This window comes from Nycticebus coucang, chromosome 18 (genome assembly GCF_027406575.1).
Source record: "Nycticebus coucang isolate mNycCou1 chromosome 18, mNycCou1.pri, whole genome shotgun sequence".
Classification (NCBI taxonomy): domain Eukaryota; kingdom Metazoa; phylum Chordata; class Mammalia; order Primates; family Lorisidae; genus Nycticebus; species Nycticebus coucang.
In genome coordinates, this window is record NC_069797.1 from 20,964,947 (window position 1) to 20,983,787 (window position 18,841).

Consider the following 18,841-nt stretch of genomic DNA (forward strand, 5'->3'; position numbering starts at 1 on the left):
CATGGGTTGGCGCCCCTAAGCCAATGAGCTTGGGGGGCGTGGCAGCCCTGTTGGTGGGCGGGCTTGTTGGAGCCTGTGGAGTCGCTTAGTCCCAGTGGCGAGGAAATTTGGCTCTTCGTGAGCGATGAGCAGTGAGTACCCGGGGGTGGGAAGGAATGAGGGCGGTTGATAATGATTTTTCTCTGGTGGTATGTTTGGTCAGGAGGGTGTTAATGAAGTGGGAAAATCATGCAAATGCGTGATCGCCGTCGTGGGAACTCTGATGGTTGTGGAGAATAGGGACCTCGAACTCAGATGTAGAAGGACGAAGTTGGAAGTTATTGACATCGAATTCCACATTGCTTTAGGATTCCTGGACCCTTGACTGCCGTGGGAGAGGGGCTTGAAAGTCCTCAGTGACCTGAGAGAGCTGAAGTTTCTGTTCACAGAGACCCCCGAGAACTGGTGGGTGATGTTCCAGTGTAGGGCTACTTAAGGTGCCTACCTAAGCCATACATTGGCTTAAGCGCTTGAAAGAGCGTTCCTATGCCCTAGTAGAACCGGGGGGAGGATACCAAAGGGTTTGCAGTCTTTTGAGAGAAGGTGATATGATGATTTGTGAGAACGGAGCCAGTGACGGCTCTGGATTCTTTCTCATGTATAAAGGAGAGAGTTTGGGGTCAGGGCTATAATCGAGGTGCAGTAGCAACTGTTGGGTCCTGAGAGGGAGGATAGGATTGGGGTTTGTGCAGAGTGGCTGTGCACATGTCTTCTTGAGCCCCTGGAGGTGGGGAGAAACCAACAGGGTGCTCTGGCATCTGTCTGTACAATAGGCCTGTAGTAAAGTGGCCTGGGATAAGGCGGAAGAGTAAGGACGTGCGGTGCCTATGAAATTATTGGGGCTGGTGGCTGCTAGGGTGATCTCAAGGACTTTGGGAACAAGGAAAAACGGGCCATGATGATAAGTGTGTGGGGAGTGCAAACAGAATGTCTTGAAATCCGATCCAAGGGGGAGAAGGAGTTGGATGGAGTTTGTGTTCCCGGTGCCAAACTTAGAATCAGATGGATATTTGAGAGGCTCAGGTTTGTCGATGCTGGGATGCAGCTTAGAGGGTGGGTAATATCTCACAGGTTCCTGAAGGGTAAAAAGCCAGAAAGACAAGCAAACCATTATTAGAGCTCAGATTTGAACCAACTAGGCTCCATTTGTTAAAAGCCTGAGAACATGGTATGAGGCAGACAATTTAGGCAAGTTTAGTTAACTTCTGAGCTTTAGTGGTCCCCCACAGAATGGGGATTAATAATAACTATTTCACAGGATTGTTCTAGGGATTAAATAAAATAATGTATGTTAAGTGCTTAGCATAATGCCTGCGTCATGGTGAGAGATTTATGTGAATGCCGTGGCTGGAAACTATTCTCTTTTTTCTGCACGTTTTCATGACTCCCTCATTTCTCTCTTGGTTTTTCTGGTCTTCAGGCACCAACCCCAATCCCTTCATTCTTCCCTTCTATCCTCCCTAGGCCCCACTTGCTCTGTCCCAGTTTGATTTCCTTATCCTAAAGCCCCTCCTCCCTGTCCCTCTGCTGCCATAGAAACAAGAGGTTCGGGCTCCGAAGGGGGCCTCTGGGAGAGAGCAAAGGTGCTTGTTCTCTTCCAGAGCCTCCAACTTCCCTCGCCCTAGCTCTTTGGCACCGGGCCAGCAGATGTGTACAGTTTGGGAGAGGGGGAAAGCCAGTACCCGGAGCTGTAGGAACAAACTGAGGGGCGAGCAGAGGCGAGTCCTGAAGAGAGAGCTAGGCGTGGGGTCGGGGAGGGAGACCCTCTTCCACCTAATCCTCTCTCCAGGAATCCCTGGCTGTGGGACAGGACAGCTGTTGGGTTGGGGGAGGCGCCCAGGCCGGGTGCATGTCCTGGGCCACAAGCCAAGAGAACACGATGTTCCCAAGTGCGCTGGCCGCCGCCCTCTCTGGCTGGCCGCCTCCCAAACCGCCGCTTTTCCAGCCTCGCTGCCCCACATTCCCCCGCTGCCTCGCCCCGCCTCCTTCTTCCGCTTTGACGTCACCGCTGTCTCCCGCCCCCTCTTCTCCATTGACGGCAACAGGGCCTTGTTACTGTGGGGATGATGAGGCAGGGCAACTGGGGCCTTGGGAGCAGGTGGGGGTGCTGGAGCGCAGTACCCTTTTCTCTATGCTAAAGACAGATATGGAAGTGAAGGCAGGAGAGCAAGGACTGCCAGGGTGATGGAAGATCACACCTAAATCCCTGAGAGGTGGAGAGAGCAAAAAACCATGTTTCCAGGTCAGGTGCTGTCGTTCACGCCTATAATCCTAGCACTTTGGGAAGCCGAGGCAGGAGGATCGCTTGAGTCCAGGAGTTGGAGACCACTCTGAGCGAGACGCAGTCTCTACAAAAGTTAGAAAAATTAATCGGGGATGGTGGTGCATGGTTCTAGTCCTAGGTGTTCGGGAGGCTGAGGGAGGATCCCTTGAACTCAGGAGTTTGAAGGTGTACTGGGCTATGAGGAAGCCACTGCATTCTAGCCCTGGCAACAAAGTGAGACCCTGTCTCAAAAAAATAAATAAAATGAACATGTTTCCAGAGTATAGGTGTCTGAAAAGGAGACACCTATACATACAGTACATAAATTGGGGTTGGGGGGTAGAAGGAAGTAAGACTGGGAATATGTTCTCGAATCCTTTGTTTTCTGTTTTCCTGTTTCTGTTTTTTCTGGGTTAATTTATAAATTCCTGTGACCCACCTTTTCCACAGAGGCCTACCCTTCACTCTTCCCATTGTTTAGGTATGCTTAGGCCACGTGACAGTGAGGGGCGTGCACCCACAGCAGATTATGTGAGCAGCTGCTTGGGGGCCTCTTCACTAGCCACCCACGTTTCCAGGAGTCCTGAGAGCCACTCATCACAGTCCTGGATGGGGGTGGGGTGGGGCTGTGTAACTGCATTTCTTCTGGACCCAGACTGGCACTTTATTCTCTCCAATTAAGCCCCTTATCTCTTTCTTGGACTTGATGTTCTACTCTAACCTTCTTTAAAAGAATTATAATTTCTAGCCCCTTCTCCACTGTTGAGGCTTTCCCCCCAACTCTCCTGCTTATCCTCCTTAAAATCAAAATCATGTTTATTGATCAATAAACATTGATCAAGATCTACCATGTGCCAGATTCTGTCTTGGGCACTGGAGAGTATAGTGAATGAGATGAGATTCTTCTGGGTCCCGGATTTGGCTATTTTCCAAGCAGTGGAATGAAGCCCACCTTTGTTTGTTTAGGACCCCAATTAGCGTCTGCTTTCTGCTAGCCCCTTTGGTCCTCACAGTTGGGCTTCCTGACTCTCACTTTGGGGGCAACCCTAACTTAGGTGGCTGCATCCTCTGGAGAGAAGTACTCGCTAGTCACCAAGTAGGCTACCTGGAAACCTTTTCTCTGATTGGCCATAGAAGCATCCGATATTGTTTCCCTTCATAGCCCTACTGGCTCAGGCTGCCCCTTCCATTGTCTGCATCCTCTTTCCACCTACTCATCCTCTAATCATACGTGGACCCTCAACTGTCCTCTTCCCAGGATTTTCAAAGAGGAAGGCATTAGGTAAAAGGGCCTCATTATGAATGTTCACAAGGCTGAGAGGGCAGCCCAGAAAATTTGGCCAAGTTAGGGACAGTTATCTCATCCAGCTTGATCCAACTCCCAGGGTCTGCATTCCTTTTCCCCACCTCTGGAAAGGCCAAGGTGCCAAAGGTGTTCTCTTCTGCAAGGCTGTTCATTCCGAGAGTAGACATCTCTTAAGCCCCTACATAACCCAGGCATTTTTTCTGAAGAGAGGCAGCTTATCTCCCTTCCATTATTCGTTGTGCAAGGCGTCCTGCGCCCATTGGCTGGGCGGTGTCTGGGGCCTTTCAGCTCAGCGCCAGCACCCTGGTCCACGTGCGCCAGTGTGTGTGACACAGCCCTGACCTCAGCGGGGGCTAGTAGCCAATCAGGCACCGGGAAGAGATCCCCAGCCAGTGAGGGGCGGGGCCTGCGGCTCCGCAGGCGGGAGGCCAATGAGGGGGCAGTGCCTGGCATTATGCAACCCGCCTCCCGGCCCAGGCCCCGGCCGCGCATAGATTCCACTTGGCTGCGGGCTGGAGCGGCGGGCAGGCAGACGGAGGACGCTCGCATGGCCAGGTAGGAATCTCCGCGACCAACTTGGGACCAGTCTCCGTCCCTGAACCAAACTGCCTCCACTTCCAACCTGAAGAGCCACTTTCGGTCTAGGCGGCCGGATGGCCCACCTCCTTCCTTATAGCTGTCCACCCTCTCCCTGCCGCCCGGGAACCTAGGTGCTGCTTGCAACTCTGCACCCTGCACTCCTCACCAGCTTTCCTTACTTCTAGTTTTGTCCCAGGTCCTAGCCATCCCAGCCCCGCAACCGACCCCGACCCGTAGCGGGTAGGTCCCCTGTCTCCTTTTTCGTCACTGGTTGTGTGTGGGGCGCGCTAGGGTTTGCCTGGGTTCTAAGACCTCTTCAGGCTTTCAGCGTTCCCCGCCCTCCCCTTTCCAACTCTGGCCTTGGGCCGGCTGTGATGTCAGCTTGCTTCGGGCTGGAACATCCCGTTCTCGGCGCTAGTTCCTGCTGTTGGCCACAGTCTTCTCTTTTCTCCTGGCGCTCAAAAGTGCTCAGGGGTGGGGGTGTGGTTGAAGTAGGGGAAGAACTAAGTGCTGGCTGTTGTGCGTCCCCTGCCTTCGGAGGGGGAGGGGCGGGTGGAAAAGTAGGGGACTGAGGATTCCAGGGGCTTTGATGATAGCAGGTGTCAGCTTTCGTCCTGGTGGTCGGGGGCGGGGTGAGGGAAAGGGGCCAAAGAAAGAAAGGCTGTGTTATATTGACCAGAATGGTTGGGATCTATGTGAGAGCCAGGTTGATGGGATTTTTGGCAGAGGGCAGTGGCGGTTATTTTGTCCTGAGGTGGCCAGGGCAAGCCCTGGAACCCCAGTAAGCCGTTCCTCTAAATACTATTTCGGGGCCATCCGGGACCTGGAGATACGGCAAGGGTGGGCAACTCCCGGCCGCACCTACCAGTGTGGGAGTGGGTGGTTCCCCTGCTTCCGCTGGAAAATGGGGGAGGGGTCGCCTCTCCCGCCCTCCTGTGGTCCCTTCAGCAACCGCTGAGCTCAGCGGCTGACGTCGGTTTCCCTGGCAACCGCAGCAGCGGCGGAAGCGCGTGGTGGGGCAGCTCAAGTCTGTGCGCATGTGTGGTGGGGGTGGCTCCACCCCCGGATAAAATTAGCCCCAAGGCCTAAATATAGGAGGCGACCTGCCAGCTTACCTCGACACCCTATTGGAAGCCCCAGGCCTGGGTCCCAGGAACGTGGGAGTAAAGTCTTACTGAAGCAAGCAAGCAGGTGTTGTGGGGTTAACAGCCCAGCTTTCTCCAAGCCTTCCTTCCTGGTCTCTTTCTCCAGGTAGTGGCTGTGATCAAACTTCTCAAACCTCAGAGACTTAGATCTCCCGCCTTACAATCTCAGCCAGGCCTCTAGGCCCCCTCGTGCATCTGTGGTGTCCTCTTCGCCTTCTGTTTTCCTGTCCTTCCCATGGCCCAGACATGAGCGGTCCCCTAGAAGGGGCTGATGGGGGAGGGGACCCCAGGCCCGGAGAATCTTTCTGTCCTGGAGGGGTCCCATCCCCAGGACCCCCCCAGCACTGGCCTTGCCCGGGCCCCAGCCCAGCAGATGACACTGATGCCAACAGCAACGGCTCAAGTGGCAATGAGTCTAATGGGCACGAGTCCAGGGGTGCATCTCAGCGGAGCTCACACAGTTCCTCCTCTGGCAATGGCAAGGACTCAGCCTTGTTGGAGACCACGGAGAGCAGTAAGAGGTGTGTATGGATATAGGCTGCAAGGTCTGGGAGTCTTGAGAGCTGGCTGAGCTAGGTGACAGACCTCATGCTGCTGGTCACCTGTCCCTCACCTTGGGCCTGTTGTTTCTTCCTTAGCACAAACTCTCAGAGCCCATCCCCACCTAGCAGTTCCATTGCCTACAGCCTCCTGAGTGCCAGCTCGGAGCAGGACAACCCATCTACCAGTGGCTGCAGGTATGTGGGGTGAGAGGAGGAGGGACCTGGGGACCTGAGCCACACTCTGGGGCTAATGTCTTTACTCCTCCTTCCTTTTGGACCCTGCAGCAGTGAGCAGTCAGCTCGAGCAAGGACCCAGAAGGAACTCATGACAGCACTTCGGGAGCTCAAGCTTCGATTGCCGCCAGAGCATCGGGGAAAGGGCCGCTCTGGAACACTGGCCACACTACAGTATGCACTGGCCTGTGTCAAACAGGTGCAAGGTGAGTTGTGCTTCCCAGGAGAGAAGGGCCAGGGCCTGGGCTATCATGGCAGGACAGTCTCCTTACTGATACCCTGCCACCCTCATCCTGCAGCCAACCAGGAATACTACCAGCAGTGGAGTCTGGAGGAGGGTGAACCTTGTACCATGGACATGTCCACCTACACGCTGGAGGAGCTGGAGCACATAACATCTGAGTACACGCTTCGCAACCAGGTTAGCTTCAGCCTGGCCTTCCCATTCCAACGCATCCCCCAGACCCACTCACGCAGGTTCTGATTCTGCTCTTGCTCCACCCTCCTACCAGGATACCTTCTCGGTGGCTGTCTCCTTCCTGACAGGCCGAATTGTCTACATTTCGGAGCAAGCAGGTATCCTGCTGCGTTGCAAGCGGGATGTGTTCCGGGGTGCCCGTTTCTCAGAGCTCCTGGCTCCGCAGGATGTGGGCGTCTTCTATGGTTCTACTGCTCCATCTCGTCTGCCCACCTGGGGCACCGGAGCCTCAGCAGGTGAATGCCCAAGTGCTTGCGGGGAGGGATGAGCAGTTCCAGGAAGCTTCTGCTGTGGGATTAGGGACCCAAGCTTTCCCTTGCAGGCCTCTAGCCTAGGGAGGGCTGTGCTCACTGCCCTCCTGGTCTATCTCAGGTTCAGGCCTCAAGGACTTTACCCAGGAGAAGTCAGTCTTCTGCCGTATCAGGTAGGTGAGGAGAATGAAACAGGCCTGTTCCTCCTTCTACCGCCCCACCCCCCTCCACAATGTCTGCTGTGTATGCTTGACCTTTGAGGTTGGAGGTATGGATGGCTCTTCATTGTAAGTTCTTAATGCTCCTTTCTCCCTTGCCAGAGGAGGTCCTGACCGGGATCCAGGTCCTCGGTACCAGCCATTCCGCCTTACCCCATACGTGACCAAGATCCGGGTTTCAGATGAGGCACCTGCGCAGCCATGCTGCCTGCTAATTGCAGAGCGAATCCACTCGGGTTATGAAGGTGAGTTGGTCCTGGGTCTGGCTGGGAGAGAGCAGGAGGAAAGACATTTTCTCTGGGCTGGGGTGAATCTGGGAGGTATGAGCCAGTCCCCTAGAATTTTGGAACTAGAGAAGGTATTATAAGGGTGAGGTTTGGGGCTGCCCATAGAGGTAGAATTAGATAAGAAACCTGAGCTAGGGGAGGGCAAGGAAGAATACTTTGGTTCTCGGTTTTATTATTGGTACAGGGGGTCCAGACTATTTTTGTAGGCCACAAGGTCCAGGATGGAGCTGTGGGGGAGACTACCAGCCAGCCTGGGCCCCAGGCAGAATGGAGGGCTGAGGAACTGGCCCATGCTGGACGAAACCCAATGCCATGTTTTATATGCCTCAGCTCCCCGGATCCCCCCCGACAAGAGGATCTTCACCACACGGCACACACCCAGCTGCCTCTTCCAGGATGTGGATGAAAGGTGAGGTCAGGATCAGGAGAAAACAGGGTTGGCTGGAGCTGAGGCCACAGGCACTCTGATGCCTCTTCCTATTTCAGGGCTGCCCCATTGTTGGGCTATCTGCCCCAGGACCTTCTGGGGGCCCCAGTGCTCCTCTTCCTGCATCCGGAGGACCGACCCCTCATGTTGGCTATCCACAAGAAGAGTGAGTTTCTTTCATTGTCTCCTTTCCCAGCTTCCTCAGTAGGTTTGAATAGCTGCCCTTGTGGTTGTGTCTCTTGGTGCCTTGCTCTTCTAGTGGGGTGGCTTTCCACCTTACTCAGCACTCCCTCCCACTGACCCCTACCTCATTTTCTACTCCCATCAGTCCTGCAGCTGGCAGGCCAGCCCTTTGATCACTCTCCTATCCGCTTCTGTGCCCGTAATGGGGAGTATGTGACCATGGACACCAGCTGGGCTGGCTTTGTACACCCCTGGAGCCGCAAGGTGGCCTTTGTGTTGGGTCGCCACAAAGTACGCACGTAAGTGGGCCATGCCTCCAAGCTGGCACTGGGGATGGGGCAGTGAGGGAGGAGGCAGGACTAGGGGCAGAGCTGGATTCATCCATCCCTACTCTACAGGGCACCCCTGAATGAGGATGTGTTCACTCCACTGGCCCCCAGCCCAGCTCCATCCCTGGACACTGATATCCAGGAGCTGTCAGAGCAGATCCACCGGCTGCTGTTACAGGTGAGAGTTGAGGGAGGTGGTGTGGGGGGTGAAGTGGCGGGAAGTAGAGTAGACACCTAACCTGGTTCTCTTCCTGCTATAGCCTGTGCACAGTTCCAGCCCCACAGGGCTCTGTGGAGTTGGCCCTGTGACGTCCCCAGGTCCTCTGCACAGCCCTGGCTCCTCCAGTGATAGCAACGGGGGTGATGCCGAGGGACCTGGGCCTCCTGCCCCGGTGAGTGACCCTCTCCCGCCTTCCTCTAGTCACCCATTTTCCTGTCTTCCTTATAGTTGGCACCGCCAGTCCCAGAGCTTGATGTCCCCTTTTCCCACCCCACCCTGCCTTTTCCTTCTGGTTCTGCTCCTTTCAAGACCTACATGTCTCACTTCTCGCACCTTCTTATTTTATTGCACACTTGGCCCCTGACACTGGCCAGGCCCCCAATGTTACCCACTGCCCTACTGTGGTCCACAGGTGACTTTCCAGCAGATCTGCAAGGATGTGCATCTGGTGAAGCACCAGGGGCAACAACTCTTTATTGAGTCTCGGGCCCGGCCCCCATCCCGGCCCCACCTCCCTGGTGAGTTAGTGAGGACCTATGTGAGAAGTGGGGCCTAGAGATCCTCTGACCTTCACCCCCACCCATTTGCCTTTTTCTCTTTCTGCCCCAGCAACAGGCATATTCAAGGCCAAGGCTCTTCCCTTCCAGTCCTCAGACCCAGAGCCAGAAATGGCTCCTGCTCTAATCCAGGCCCCATTAGCCTTGGCCCCTGAGGAGGCTGAGCGGAAAGAAGCCTCCAACTGCTCTTACCAGCAGATCAACTGCCTGGACAGCATCCTCAGGTAAGGGCACCTGGCACCTTTTCCCTCTGTGGCCCTACCTCTTTTCTACCCCAGGCCTTGCCCTTACTTTCTTTGCCACATCTTTCACCAGATACCTGGAGAGCTACAATATCCCCAGCATGACCAAACGTAAATGTGCCTCCTCCTCCTCCTACACGGCCTCCTCAGCCTCTGACGATGACAAGCAGAGGACAGGTCCAGTCCCTGTGGGGACCAAGAAAGGTAAAGATCCAGTGCGTGCCCTGCTCCTGCTGCCTTGTCCTGGCGGCCCTGTGTCTCTATACTTCTGCTTTTGGGGCCTCCACCTCGCTCTGCCCTGCCCTCCTCCCTAGCCGCCTGATCTCCAGACTCCTCCCTACCATCATTCCCACCCTGTCCTCCCAGGGCCCTCTCTCCTAATGTCCCATTCAGGGTGGGGGTGGTAACTGGCACCATCTCTCTGCACAGATCCTTCGTCGACAATGCTGTCTGGGGAGGGGGCCACTCCTCAGAAGGAGCCAGTGGTGGGAGGCACCCTGAGCCCGCTCACCCTGGCCAATAAGGCGGAGAGCGTGGTGTCCGTCACCAGTCAGTGTAGCTTCAGCTCCACCATCGTCCATGTGGGAGACAAGAAGCCCCCGGAGTCGGGTATGGGCACGGAGTGATGGGGGCAGTGCCTGGGATGCACGTGGTTCCAAGCTGGAGCTCCCTCCCTCCTGCCTTTCTCTTCTGCCTCCAGCCCCCAGTGGAGAGGAGGCCTCCTGCTTAGCTTTAGCTTCTTCCCCTCCACCCTGTGCTCTGCCCACTCTTCACTTTACCTTTACCCCTTCCTGCTTGCTGTGTTCTGTCAGTTGAAACATAAATCTGGGGTGGAGGGGATCAGCCCCAAGGTGCTGCCCACAGAGGGTCTGAAGGTGAGGAATGTTGAAGACCTCTAAAGGGTCTTTACTTTAAAAATATGTGAGAGAAGGGCAAGGGGTGAGTTTCTCTTCCAATGAGAGTTGTGAAGGGATCATCTCAGGGTTTCCTGGCAGGGTAGCCGCCAGAGGGGACTGAATATCCTCTCTTTTCTTGGGACAGCTTTGCATGAAGACAAGGGTCCAGGGCCAGCCCTCAGCAGGGAGATGACCAAGAGATGTACATGAGGTCCAGGCTTGGCTATGGGTAGAGGCTCAGGTTAGCTAGGCAGTTGGACAGGAAGGATGTGGTGTGGATATGTTTGTTGACTCCTGAAGTGATTCTGATGACCTTTCCCCCCATCTCACCTTCTTCAGACATCATCATGATGGAGGACCTGCCTGGCCTAGCCCCAGGCCTGGCCCCCAGCCGGGCCCCCAGCCCCACAGTAGCCCCTGACCCAGCCCCAGATGCATACCGTCCGGTGGGCCTGACCAAGGCCGTGCTGTCCCTGCACACACAGAAGGAAGAGCAAGCCTTCCTCAGTCGCTTCCGAGACCTTGGGAGGCTACGTGGACTCGACGGTTCTTCCACAGCCCCCTCAGCCCCTGGAGAGCGAGGTAGTCACCCAAGACTCCTGAGCTTTCCCTGTGCCCAGTCTGTGACCAGACTGTTAGGGGGTGGGTCTTAAAGGAGATTTTCTGGCTCCAGGGACCCAGGCTGGTGCTGCTCCACCAGCAGGGGCTTGTCTAGGGACAGGCTCTTCTCAAACCCCTCCCCACTAGGCCAGGGTCCCAGGCTGCATCCAGAGAAGGGCAGCTTGGGAGGCTGGCACTGAGACAGGCAGGTGAGGCACTCTGTTCCAGATAAGCTACTTCAGGTCTGGCCTGGGGCAGGAGCAGGAAGTGTCCTGCTTAGGACTCAGTTGTCACTGATCAAGAGGTCTGCATAGACTCTGGCCAACTCTGGGTGGGGTCTAGGCTTCCAGGGCAGATGGAAGGCAGCCTCTCCAGGTGCCTGAGGGAGACCCTTGCAGGTGGACGCAGAACTCAGGACTCAGAACTGGGCTTTCCAGCCCACCTCTTTGCTCCATCACAAGCTAGGCAGAACACAGCCTCAGCTGGCAGGAGGAACACCCAGGCTGGCAGTGCCTGCGGGATTTTGGTGGATGGACCAGAGCCACCTGCCCATTCGTCCATGGACCCACCCTGCCTCCTGCCATCTGCCAGCGTGCCTCTATCTTCTGAACATCCCCAGCTTGACCCTTCATGTAACCTTTCCTTGCCCTCACTCCTTTCTCAATAAATCCCCTTGTCCCTGCCTCCTGTGATTCTTCCCTGAAGGTGCCCCCACCTCCTGAATCCCCTCTGTTCTCTGTGGTCTGAGAAACTCTCTCTGGGGCCTTTGTCTGCCCTTTCCCTGGTCAGAGTGTCAGGGCAGTGGCGGTGGCAAGGCACTAATCCCCAGGTTGAGGCCCTCACTAACCCTGGTCTCTCCCCACAGGCTGCCATCATGGCCCTGCACCCCCTGGCCGCCGACACCACTGCCGATCCAAAGCCAAGCGCTCACGCCACCACCAGACCCCCCGCACCGAAGCTCCCTGCTATGTCTCCCACCCATCACCTGTGCCACCCTCTGCTGCCTGGCCCCCCCCACCAGCCACTACCCCCTTCCCAGCAGTGGTCCAACCATACCCCTTCCCGGTATTCTCCCCACGAGGAGGCCCCCAACCTCTTCCCCCTGCTCCCACTTCTGTGCCCCCTGCCACTTTCCCCACCCCACTGGTGACACCAATGGTGGCCTTGGTACTCCCTAACTACCTGTTCCCTGCCCCATCCAGCTATCCCTATGGTGCACCCCAGACCTCCAATGAGGGGCCTTTCACCCCTGCTTCTCAGTCTCCTTCCCCATCCCTGCCCCCTCTGCCCCCAAGCCCTCCCCACTGTCCGGACTCTCCACTGTTCAACTCAAGATGCAGCTCCCCACTCCAGCTCAATCTGCTGCAGCTCGAGGAGCCCCCCCGTGCTGAGGGGGGCACTGTTGCAGGGGGCCCTGGGAGCAATGCTGGGCCCCCACCTCCCAGTGAGGAGGCTGCTGAGCCAGAGGCCAGACTGGTGAGCACTGACCCATGCACCCTCCCAGCAGCCCCCAGCCCTCAGCCCTGCCTCCCACCTGCCTCCTGCCCTGTTGGCTGTGTCCCAGTTTCCAGGAGATGGTGTAATGGGGAGGGTGACCCCAGCTGAATTCTGAATGAGGTAGAAATTGGCTGTCTCCTCTGTGAAGGGGCAGTCCTATCTGCTAGACAGGTGGCAAGGACATCCCAGTAACTTGAGAGCATATCTGCCACTTGGAAAGGGTCCAGCCTCACGTCCCTACTCTTTGCCAGCAATCTTCTCTCTCAGCCTGGCTCCAAGGAACGGGGAGTAGAGACCACTTGGGTTGGGTAGTCCTCTCCTGCCCCAACCAATCAGTGGCAGCCATTGAAGGGAAGCCTGGGTGTTGATCTCTTAATTCCCACCCTGTACCCATGCCCTTTCCCCTCCTCCAGGTGGAGGTAACTGAGTCCTCCAATCAGGACGCACTTTCTGGCTCCAGTGATCTGCTAGAACTGCTGCTGCAAGAGGACTCTCGCTCTGGCACAGGCTCTGCAGCATCAGGCTCCCTGGGCTCTGGCTTGGGGTCTGGGTCTGGTTCAGGCTCCCATGAGGGGGGCAGCACCTCAGCCAGCATCACTCGTGAGTGCCCAACCTCCAGTACCTCCTGGAGGGTGGGGGGGACAGTGATTAGGAAGTTGGGAGGCCAGCCCCTGTCTTGGCAGAGCTTCCTAAGGCTATTGGAATGGACTTGTTGTCTTTAGGGTAGGCCTTGTGAGGCCTAGGGGTGCTGGCTACCCTGACTGCAGTGGCCTCCCTCTCCTTCACAGGCAGCAGTCAGAGTAGCCACACAAGCAAGTACTTTGGCAGTGTTGACTCATCTGAGGCTGAGGCTGCTCAGGCCAGGGCCGAGCCTGGGGACCAGGTCATTAAGTATGTGCTCCAGGATCCCATCTGGCTGCTCATGGCCAATGCTGACCAGCATGTCATGATGACCTACCAGGTGCCCTCCAGGTGAGGAGTTTCTGAGGCTTCCTTGGCCTTCTGTTCAGAAGTGGTATGGTGACTGCCCCCCCTCACTCCCCAACTATCTTGAGGTTTTCTGGAGATGGCTCTGCCTTGGAGGTTCCTATCCTGCTCCCTGCCCCTTAGAATTCAATGCTTAGTTCCTCCCAGGCTGAGAACAGGTTTCCTGGTCTTAAAATCCATCAGCTCCGGCTTGGCACCCGTACTTAGTGGTTAGGGTGCTGGCCACATACACCGAGGCAGGCGGGTTTGGGCCTGGGCCTGCTAAACAACAATAACAATTGCAACAACAAAAAATAGTGGAGTGTTGTGGCAGGCCTCTGTAGTCCCAGCTACTTGGGAGGTTGAGGCAAGAGAATCGCTTAAGCCCAAGAATTAGAGGTTGCTGTGAGCTGTGCGGCACTCTACCAAGGACGACATAGTGAGACTCAGTCTCAAAAAAAAAAAAAAGCCCCCATCACCCTGGTGTAGGGGAAGCATGGGAGGTGGTGGGTAGGGAGTTGTGACAGAGGAAAACTGGCAATTTTGTGGTCCTGGCTCTGGACTAAGATCCTAGCCTTTTCCTTTTGAATCCCTTCTCGGGCAGGGACATGACCTCTGTGCTGAAGCAGGACCGGGAGCGGCTCCGGGCCATGCAGAAGCAGCAGCCTCGGTTTTCAGAGGACCAGCGGCGGGAGCTGGGTGCTGTGCACTCCTGGGTCCGGAAGGGCCAGCTGCCTCGGGCCCTTGATGTTATGGTGAGAGGAGAAGTCTGGGATAGGAGGGAGAAGAAAGAATTGAGCTCAGGTTCAGGGGATAAAGGTGCAGAGGTAATCACAGTGCCCTTGGATCAGTAATTCTGAAATATGTTAATTCTACTAAGTTTGTTGCTGCATTACACAATATTAAGCTACCTGAGTTTTTGCAGAACTTTTCTGAGTCTCTTCTTTACTAATATATATTGTGAGTATCCCATAATGGGGTCAGAGTAGAGGGTACAAAGCGTTGTACCCCTTGTTGGACCCCAGGTGCATCTGTGTGGACTAGTGTTTCTTGGGAGTACATTTTGGGAAGCACTGTTGGGCTGGAGGTGGGAAGCTAGGTAGGCAAGTTAGCATGTGGGAGGTGTGGCCCTACTTCCCGGACCCTGCCTGACTCAATTCATGTCTCCTTTCACTCTTCAAGGCCTGTGTGGATTGCAGTAGCAGTGCCCAAGACCCTGGCCACCCTGATGACCCACTCTTCTCAGAGCTGGATGGACTGGGGCTGGAGCCTATGGAAGAGGGTGGAGGCGAGGGGGGCAGTGGTGGTGGCAGTGGTGAGGGTGAGGGCCTGGAGGATGCTCAAGCCCAAGTTGAGGCCAAGGTCTCAAGCTCTCAGGACTTGGCTATGGAGGAGGAAGAACAAGGTGGGAACTTGCCTAGTCCAGCCTTACCTACCACAGAAAATGGCACCACCTAGACTCCATTTTGGGACCACCTTCAGGAATCCATGAGAGGTTTCTTCCTCCTAAGTTCCAATTCTCAGAACTTGGATGTGGCTAGACCAATCAATAGGATATTGTCTAGCTTCTCCCACCGAAGGGGGCCGGACCCCCATCACCAGCCCAGGATCCAGGGACTGCCTCTGGCTTCTTAGGGAACAGAGAGTGGAACTCCTTAGCCTAGCCCAGCTGGACCCTTGGTGAGGAGTCATTCCCTCCCGTGGACAAGTTTGCTGACAAGCTGCTGAAGTGGTCCCTCCAAATCCCAGCTGAGCCTGAGTCTGGCCCTGGAGGTTGGGGCTGCACTTATTTATTGGAGGAGCCAGCTCTCTCTCCCACCTCCTTCCCATATGGGAGGAGAGTCTGAGGCTCAAGCGCAACCCAGGGGTATGAACCCCTAGCTGCTCTAGGGTGGGGGAGGTTGGTGGACCATGGAGTCCCTGGTGCTGCCCCTCAGGTGGGACCCAGGCGTTCTCAGCTGCACCCTCTACCAATGGCGTTTGTGTTTTTGATACTGTATCTGTTATTACTTTTTTTAATACAAAAAGAAAAAAAGCCTAGGACTTTGTGGAATAAAGTTTGGGGTTTGGGTAAGGGAACCGTGATGGGACAGAGGTGTGGCCCTACTTTTGGGAAGGTTGTAGTGAGGGTGGGCAGTTCCATTCCTCGACGAACCCCATTCCTCTGCTCCCCATGTCCTTTCTAAGCCAAGGGCCTTTGTACCCATTAAGTCTATACCAAGTCAGACTAGATTCTCAGCTCCAGCATTACCTCAGCTAGGTTTGCTCTGGAAAGGACAGAGCGAGAGGGAACTGGTGGCTAAGGGCTTACTGAAGCTTAACTTGGGTCACAGGTGACCAAGGTCAGGAGAAGCCTGCTTAACTCCTTGGTGCCGTGGAGACACTTGAGGGTGTTTAGCTCAGGAGAGGGCCCTTCTGCAGATCAATCTGGGTAACTTAAGGGACACGGAGTCAAGTGCCCATTCGTGGTGGAGTTGGCCCCCACGGGTGTGGGACAAAGAAGGAGCAGAGCGTTAATCCTGTAGCTCAGAATCTGAAAGAGAATGGTAACCTAAGAGAAGATGAATCACGGAGGACTTCACTACACACATTGTTAGATAGTAATTTCTCATTTACTGGCACACACTAATAGCTGATCTACCTTGAAACAAAAAGGGTCATTGGCTGGCGCCGTGGCTTAGCTGGTTAAAGCGCCTGTCTAGTAAACAGGAGATCCTGGGTTCGAATCCCAGCGGTGCCTCAGCTGGTGGAGAGTAGAATATTATTGCACGAAGGAGAATGCCTTTCTATTAGTAATGAATTTCCACTACTCCCTGCACTTTTAGTATGTGGAGACCGAGAATCTCACTTTGCTTTCATGAGCCATAGTGAAGTAGGCATCCTAAGGTCTGCCCTCAAAATTACGGGAAAGTGGATTTAGACTCGTTTTGTTGGGTCCTTTCTGTGCTGGGGATGCAGACAGCCGAAAACCCGCCGCTCCAACAAGGCTGCAGACTGCTGCGGCAGGGAAGGCTTGGCTAGGGCCCTGAAGCCGAGGCGCACGCGCGCATTTGTCTCGCGGCAGAGGGGCGGAATCAGAAGTCGGGCACGTTAATAGGCAGCTATAGTTGCGCAGGCCCCAGGCCGCACGCGGCTGTGATGGCCGAGTGGTTAAGGCGTTGGACTCGAAATCCAATGGGGTCTCCCCGCGCAGGTTCGAATCCTGCTCACAGCGTTGGTAGATTTTGGTAGAATATTGTTGAGCAGCAGTTTGTTTTCTAGCCCTGTCTTCCTGTGAGGAAACCCCCACTGAGGATCTCCGGAACTCAGCCTCCTGGGACCAGCCCGTGAGCGCCCTCTCGCGACCCTCAGACTCCTGCCGATTTGCAAGAGCCTTTTTACTGACAATTTCAATTATTAACTCGACCAAACTCCGGTGGTTCCTTAGTGCTATTCAGCAATTTTTATTACATTTCCTTAATCCATCCTCTTCCTACTCTCTTATACAACTATTTCATTCCTTCTCTCACCTCAAACCACAAATCCTTTTCCTTTCTCAGCTTTACTTGCTTTCACTGAGAAAATAAAGCATTCCAAGGAGTTTCCCACCGACATTCATGATTTCATCTACCTACTCTTCCTTTTCATCATTACTGTGTGTTGATGAACGCTTCTATATACAGCCACCCCTAACATTTATCAGATTTCTCATCCCTCTGGCCTGCTCAAGGACACTGCTTTTTCCTATAATATCAGTTTCCCTTTCTACTTGATTTTTCTTATCAGCCTACAAACACTCGTTTCTCCCAGTCTAGAACAAGCAAGACAAAACACACTATCTTGACCCCACGCACTCCTCCAGCTACCACTTAATTTCTCTGTTCCCCTCTGCAGCAAGCAGAACAAAATATTTTATTTTTTTCTGAGACAAAGTCTCTGTTGCCTTGGATAGAGTGTGGTGGCGTCATCATAGCTCACAGGAACCTCAAACTCTTGGGCTTAAGATATCCTTTTGCCTCAGATGCTTGGATAATTTTTCATATATATATGTATATATATGGAAAAAGTATCTATATACACTTTCCCCCCACTATTTTTCGTAGAGAGGGTCTCACTTTTGCTCAGGCTGTTCTCAAACTCCTGACCTCCCAGAGTGCTGGGATTACAGGCTTCTTATACTCTGTCTCCAATTCCATCTTCCCATTCTCCTTTGAACCCTGCAATCAGGCGCCCCTCCCCCATCAAAGCTGCTGTTGGTAAGATTGCCAAAAACAAACAAAACAAAACAATCGTCATATTGATAAATTCATTGACCACTACTTAGCTGCAGTTGGCACAAAGGCCTACTCTCCCCTCTTAGAAACACTTGCTTTACTTGCTTTCTAGGAGATTGCACCCTTCTAATATTCCTTCTACTTCCAACGCTCAATTTTCCAAGCTCTTCTTTTCTATACCTGTCTCATCACCTCATTTATCTCCAGTTTTATGGCTTTAAATACCAAGAAATACATTAATACATCCCAATTTTTTTTATCTCTAGCTCCAGAACTCTTCCCTGAATTACAGATGCTTATGTCCTATGGCCTAATTATCATCTCTACTTGGGTATCTAGTAGGGACCACAAACCTAAAATGTGTAAGCCACACTTCTGGTCTTCTCCCCCAAACCTGTAGTCTTCCATCTCAGCAAATGGAAATTTCATCCTTCAGTTGATTAGACAAAAAACCTTAGAATTGGTGGCGCCTGTGGCTCAAAGGAGTAGGGCACATCCCCCTATGCTGGAGGTGATGATTTCAAACCCAGCCCGGACCAGAAACTGCAAAACAAAACAAAACAACAATAAAAAAAAATAACTTAGAATCATCCTCAATTATTCTCTTTCTTTCACACTCCAGTCAGCAATTTTCTATTTAAAATATGCCAAAAATTTGACAACTTGTCACTACCTTCACCACTACACTCTGGTCCAAGCCACCTTTGTCTTTCATCTAGACTATTGCAATATCCTCTAAATTACCCTAAATTTATTTCCTAGTTCTTTTACAGTCTACTGTCAATGCACTGAGCAGAGCGATCTATTTACTACATAAATCAGAACCTACTGTTCCTCTCTTTGAAATTTTCCAGTGGCGGTATCAATATGAATTCATGTTTTTTAATTCAAATGTATACAAAGTATACATTTATACACATACATATATTTTCTAGCCTATTTTGTAATATATGTATACACATACATATATTTTCTAGCCTATTTTTCTTTTCTTTTTTTTTTTTTTTTGAGAGAGTTTCACTTTGACACCTTTGTTAGAGTGCCATGGTGTCATAGCTCATAGCAACCTCAAACTCTTGGGCTTCTCTTGCTTCAGCCTCCCTAGTAGCTGGGACTACAGGACCACCACAATACCAGGCTATTTTTAGAGAGGGGAGTGTGTGTCTCACTCTTGCTCAGGCTGGTCCCAACTCCTGAGCTCAAACAATTTGCCTTCTTAGGTCTCCCAGAGTGCTAGGATTACAGGTGTGAGCCACAGCGCTCTGCTTTCTAGTTCCGTTCACTGAGCTAGCCTAGAGGTAACGATACACTGGTAGTGACAAGCACACC

At 53.6% G+C, this 18,841-nt stretch overlaps 1 protein-coding gene, 2 non-coding genes and 1 pseudogene across 6 annotated transcripts; all 4 read left to right on the forward strand.

Moving 5' to 3' along the window:
• PER1 (period circadian regulator 1) lies at positions 1-15,314 on the forward strand. 4 transcript variants are annotated; one of them, XM_053567844.1, is made up of 23 exons: positions 1-131; positions 5,439-5,853; positions 5,971-6,069; positions 6,160-6,314; positions 6,408-6,529; positions 6,621-6,822; positions 6,959-7,010; positions 7,158-7,300; positions 7,673-7,751; positions 7,829-7,935; positions 8,098-8,251; positions 8,351-8,459; positions 8,542-8,673; positions 8,914-9,019; positions 9,111-9,282; positions 9,374-9,504; positions 9,730-9,909; positions 10,536-10,778; positions 11,662-12,272; positions 12,707-12,893; positions 13,082-13,265; positions 13,864-14,014; positions 14,442-15,314. In XM_053567844.1, the coding sequence occupies exons 2-23, from the start codon at positions 5,579-5,581 to the stop codon at positions 14,715-14,717; spliced, it is 3,870 nt and encodes a 1,289-aa protein (XP_053423819.1). In that variant the 5' UTR covers positions 1-131; positions 5,439-5,578; the 3' UTR covers positions 14,718-15,314. The 4 variants fall into 4 exon arrangements, with proteins under 4 accessions (XP_053423819.1, XP_053423818.1, XP_053423820.1 ...); XM_053567843.1 differs by lacking the exon at positions 1-131 and adding an exon at positions 151-444; XM_053567845.1 differs by lacking the exon at positions 1-131 and adding an exon at positions 1,606-4,163 and having other exon boundaries at positions 9,117-9,282.
• LOC128571028 (uncharacterized) overlaps positions 15,171-18,841 on the forward strand; it is a 17,432-nt pseudogene continuing 13,761 nt past the window's right edge.
• TRNAT-AGU (transfer RNA threonine (anticodon AGU)) lies at positions 15,926-15,999 on the forward strand. The gene has a single exon. It is a non-coding gene; the product is annotated as a tRNA-Thr (tRNA).
• Positions 16,392-16,473, forward strand: TRNAS-CGA (transfer RNA serine (anticodon CGA)). Its single transcript has one exon. It is a non-coding gene; the product is annotated as a tRNA-Ser (tRNA).

What these genes read in the sequence shown, in the direction of transcription:
- PER1 (XM_053567844.1), top strand. Translation starts at nt 5,579, where the DNA reads ATGAGCGGTCCCCTAGAAGGGGCTGATGGGGGAGGGGACCCCAGGCCC. An exon ending in CTGTGTCAAACAGGTGCAAG is followed by an intron (nt 6,315 to 6,407) that starts GTGAGTTGTGCT and finishes CTCATCCTGCAG; the next exon opens with CCAACCAGGAATACTACCAG. An exon ending in ACCTACCAGGTGCCCTCCAG is followed by an intron (nt 13,266 to 13,863) that starts GTGAGGAGTTTC and finishes CTTCTCGGGCAG; the next exon opens with GGACATGACCTCTGTGCTGA.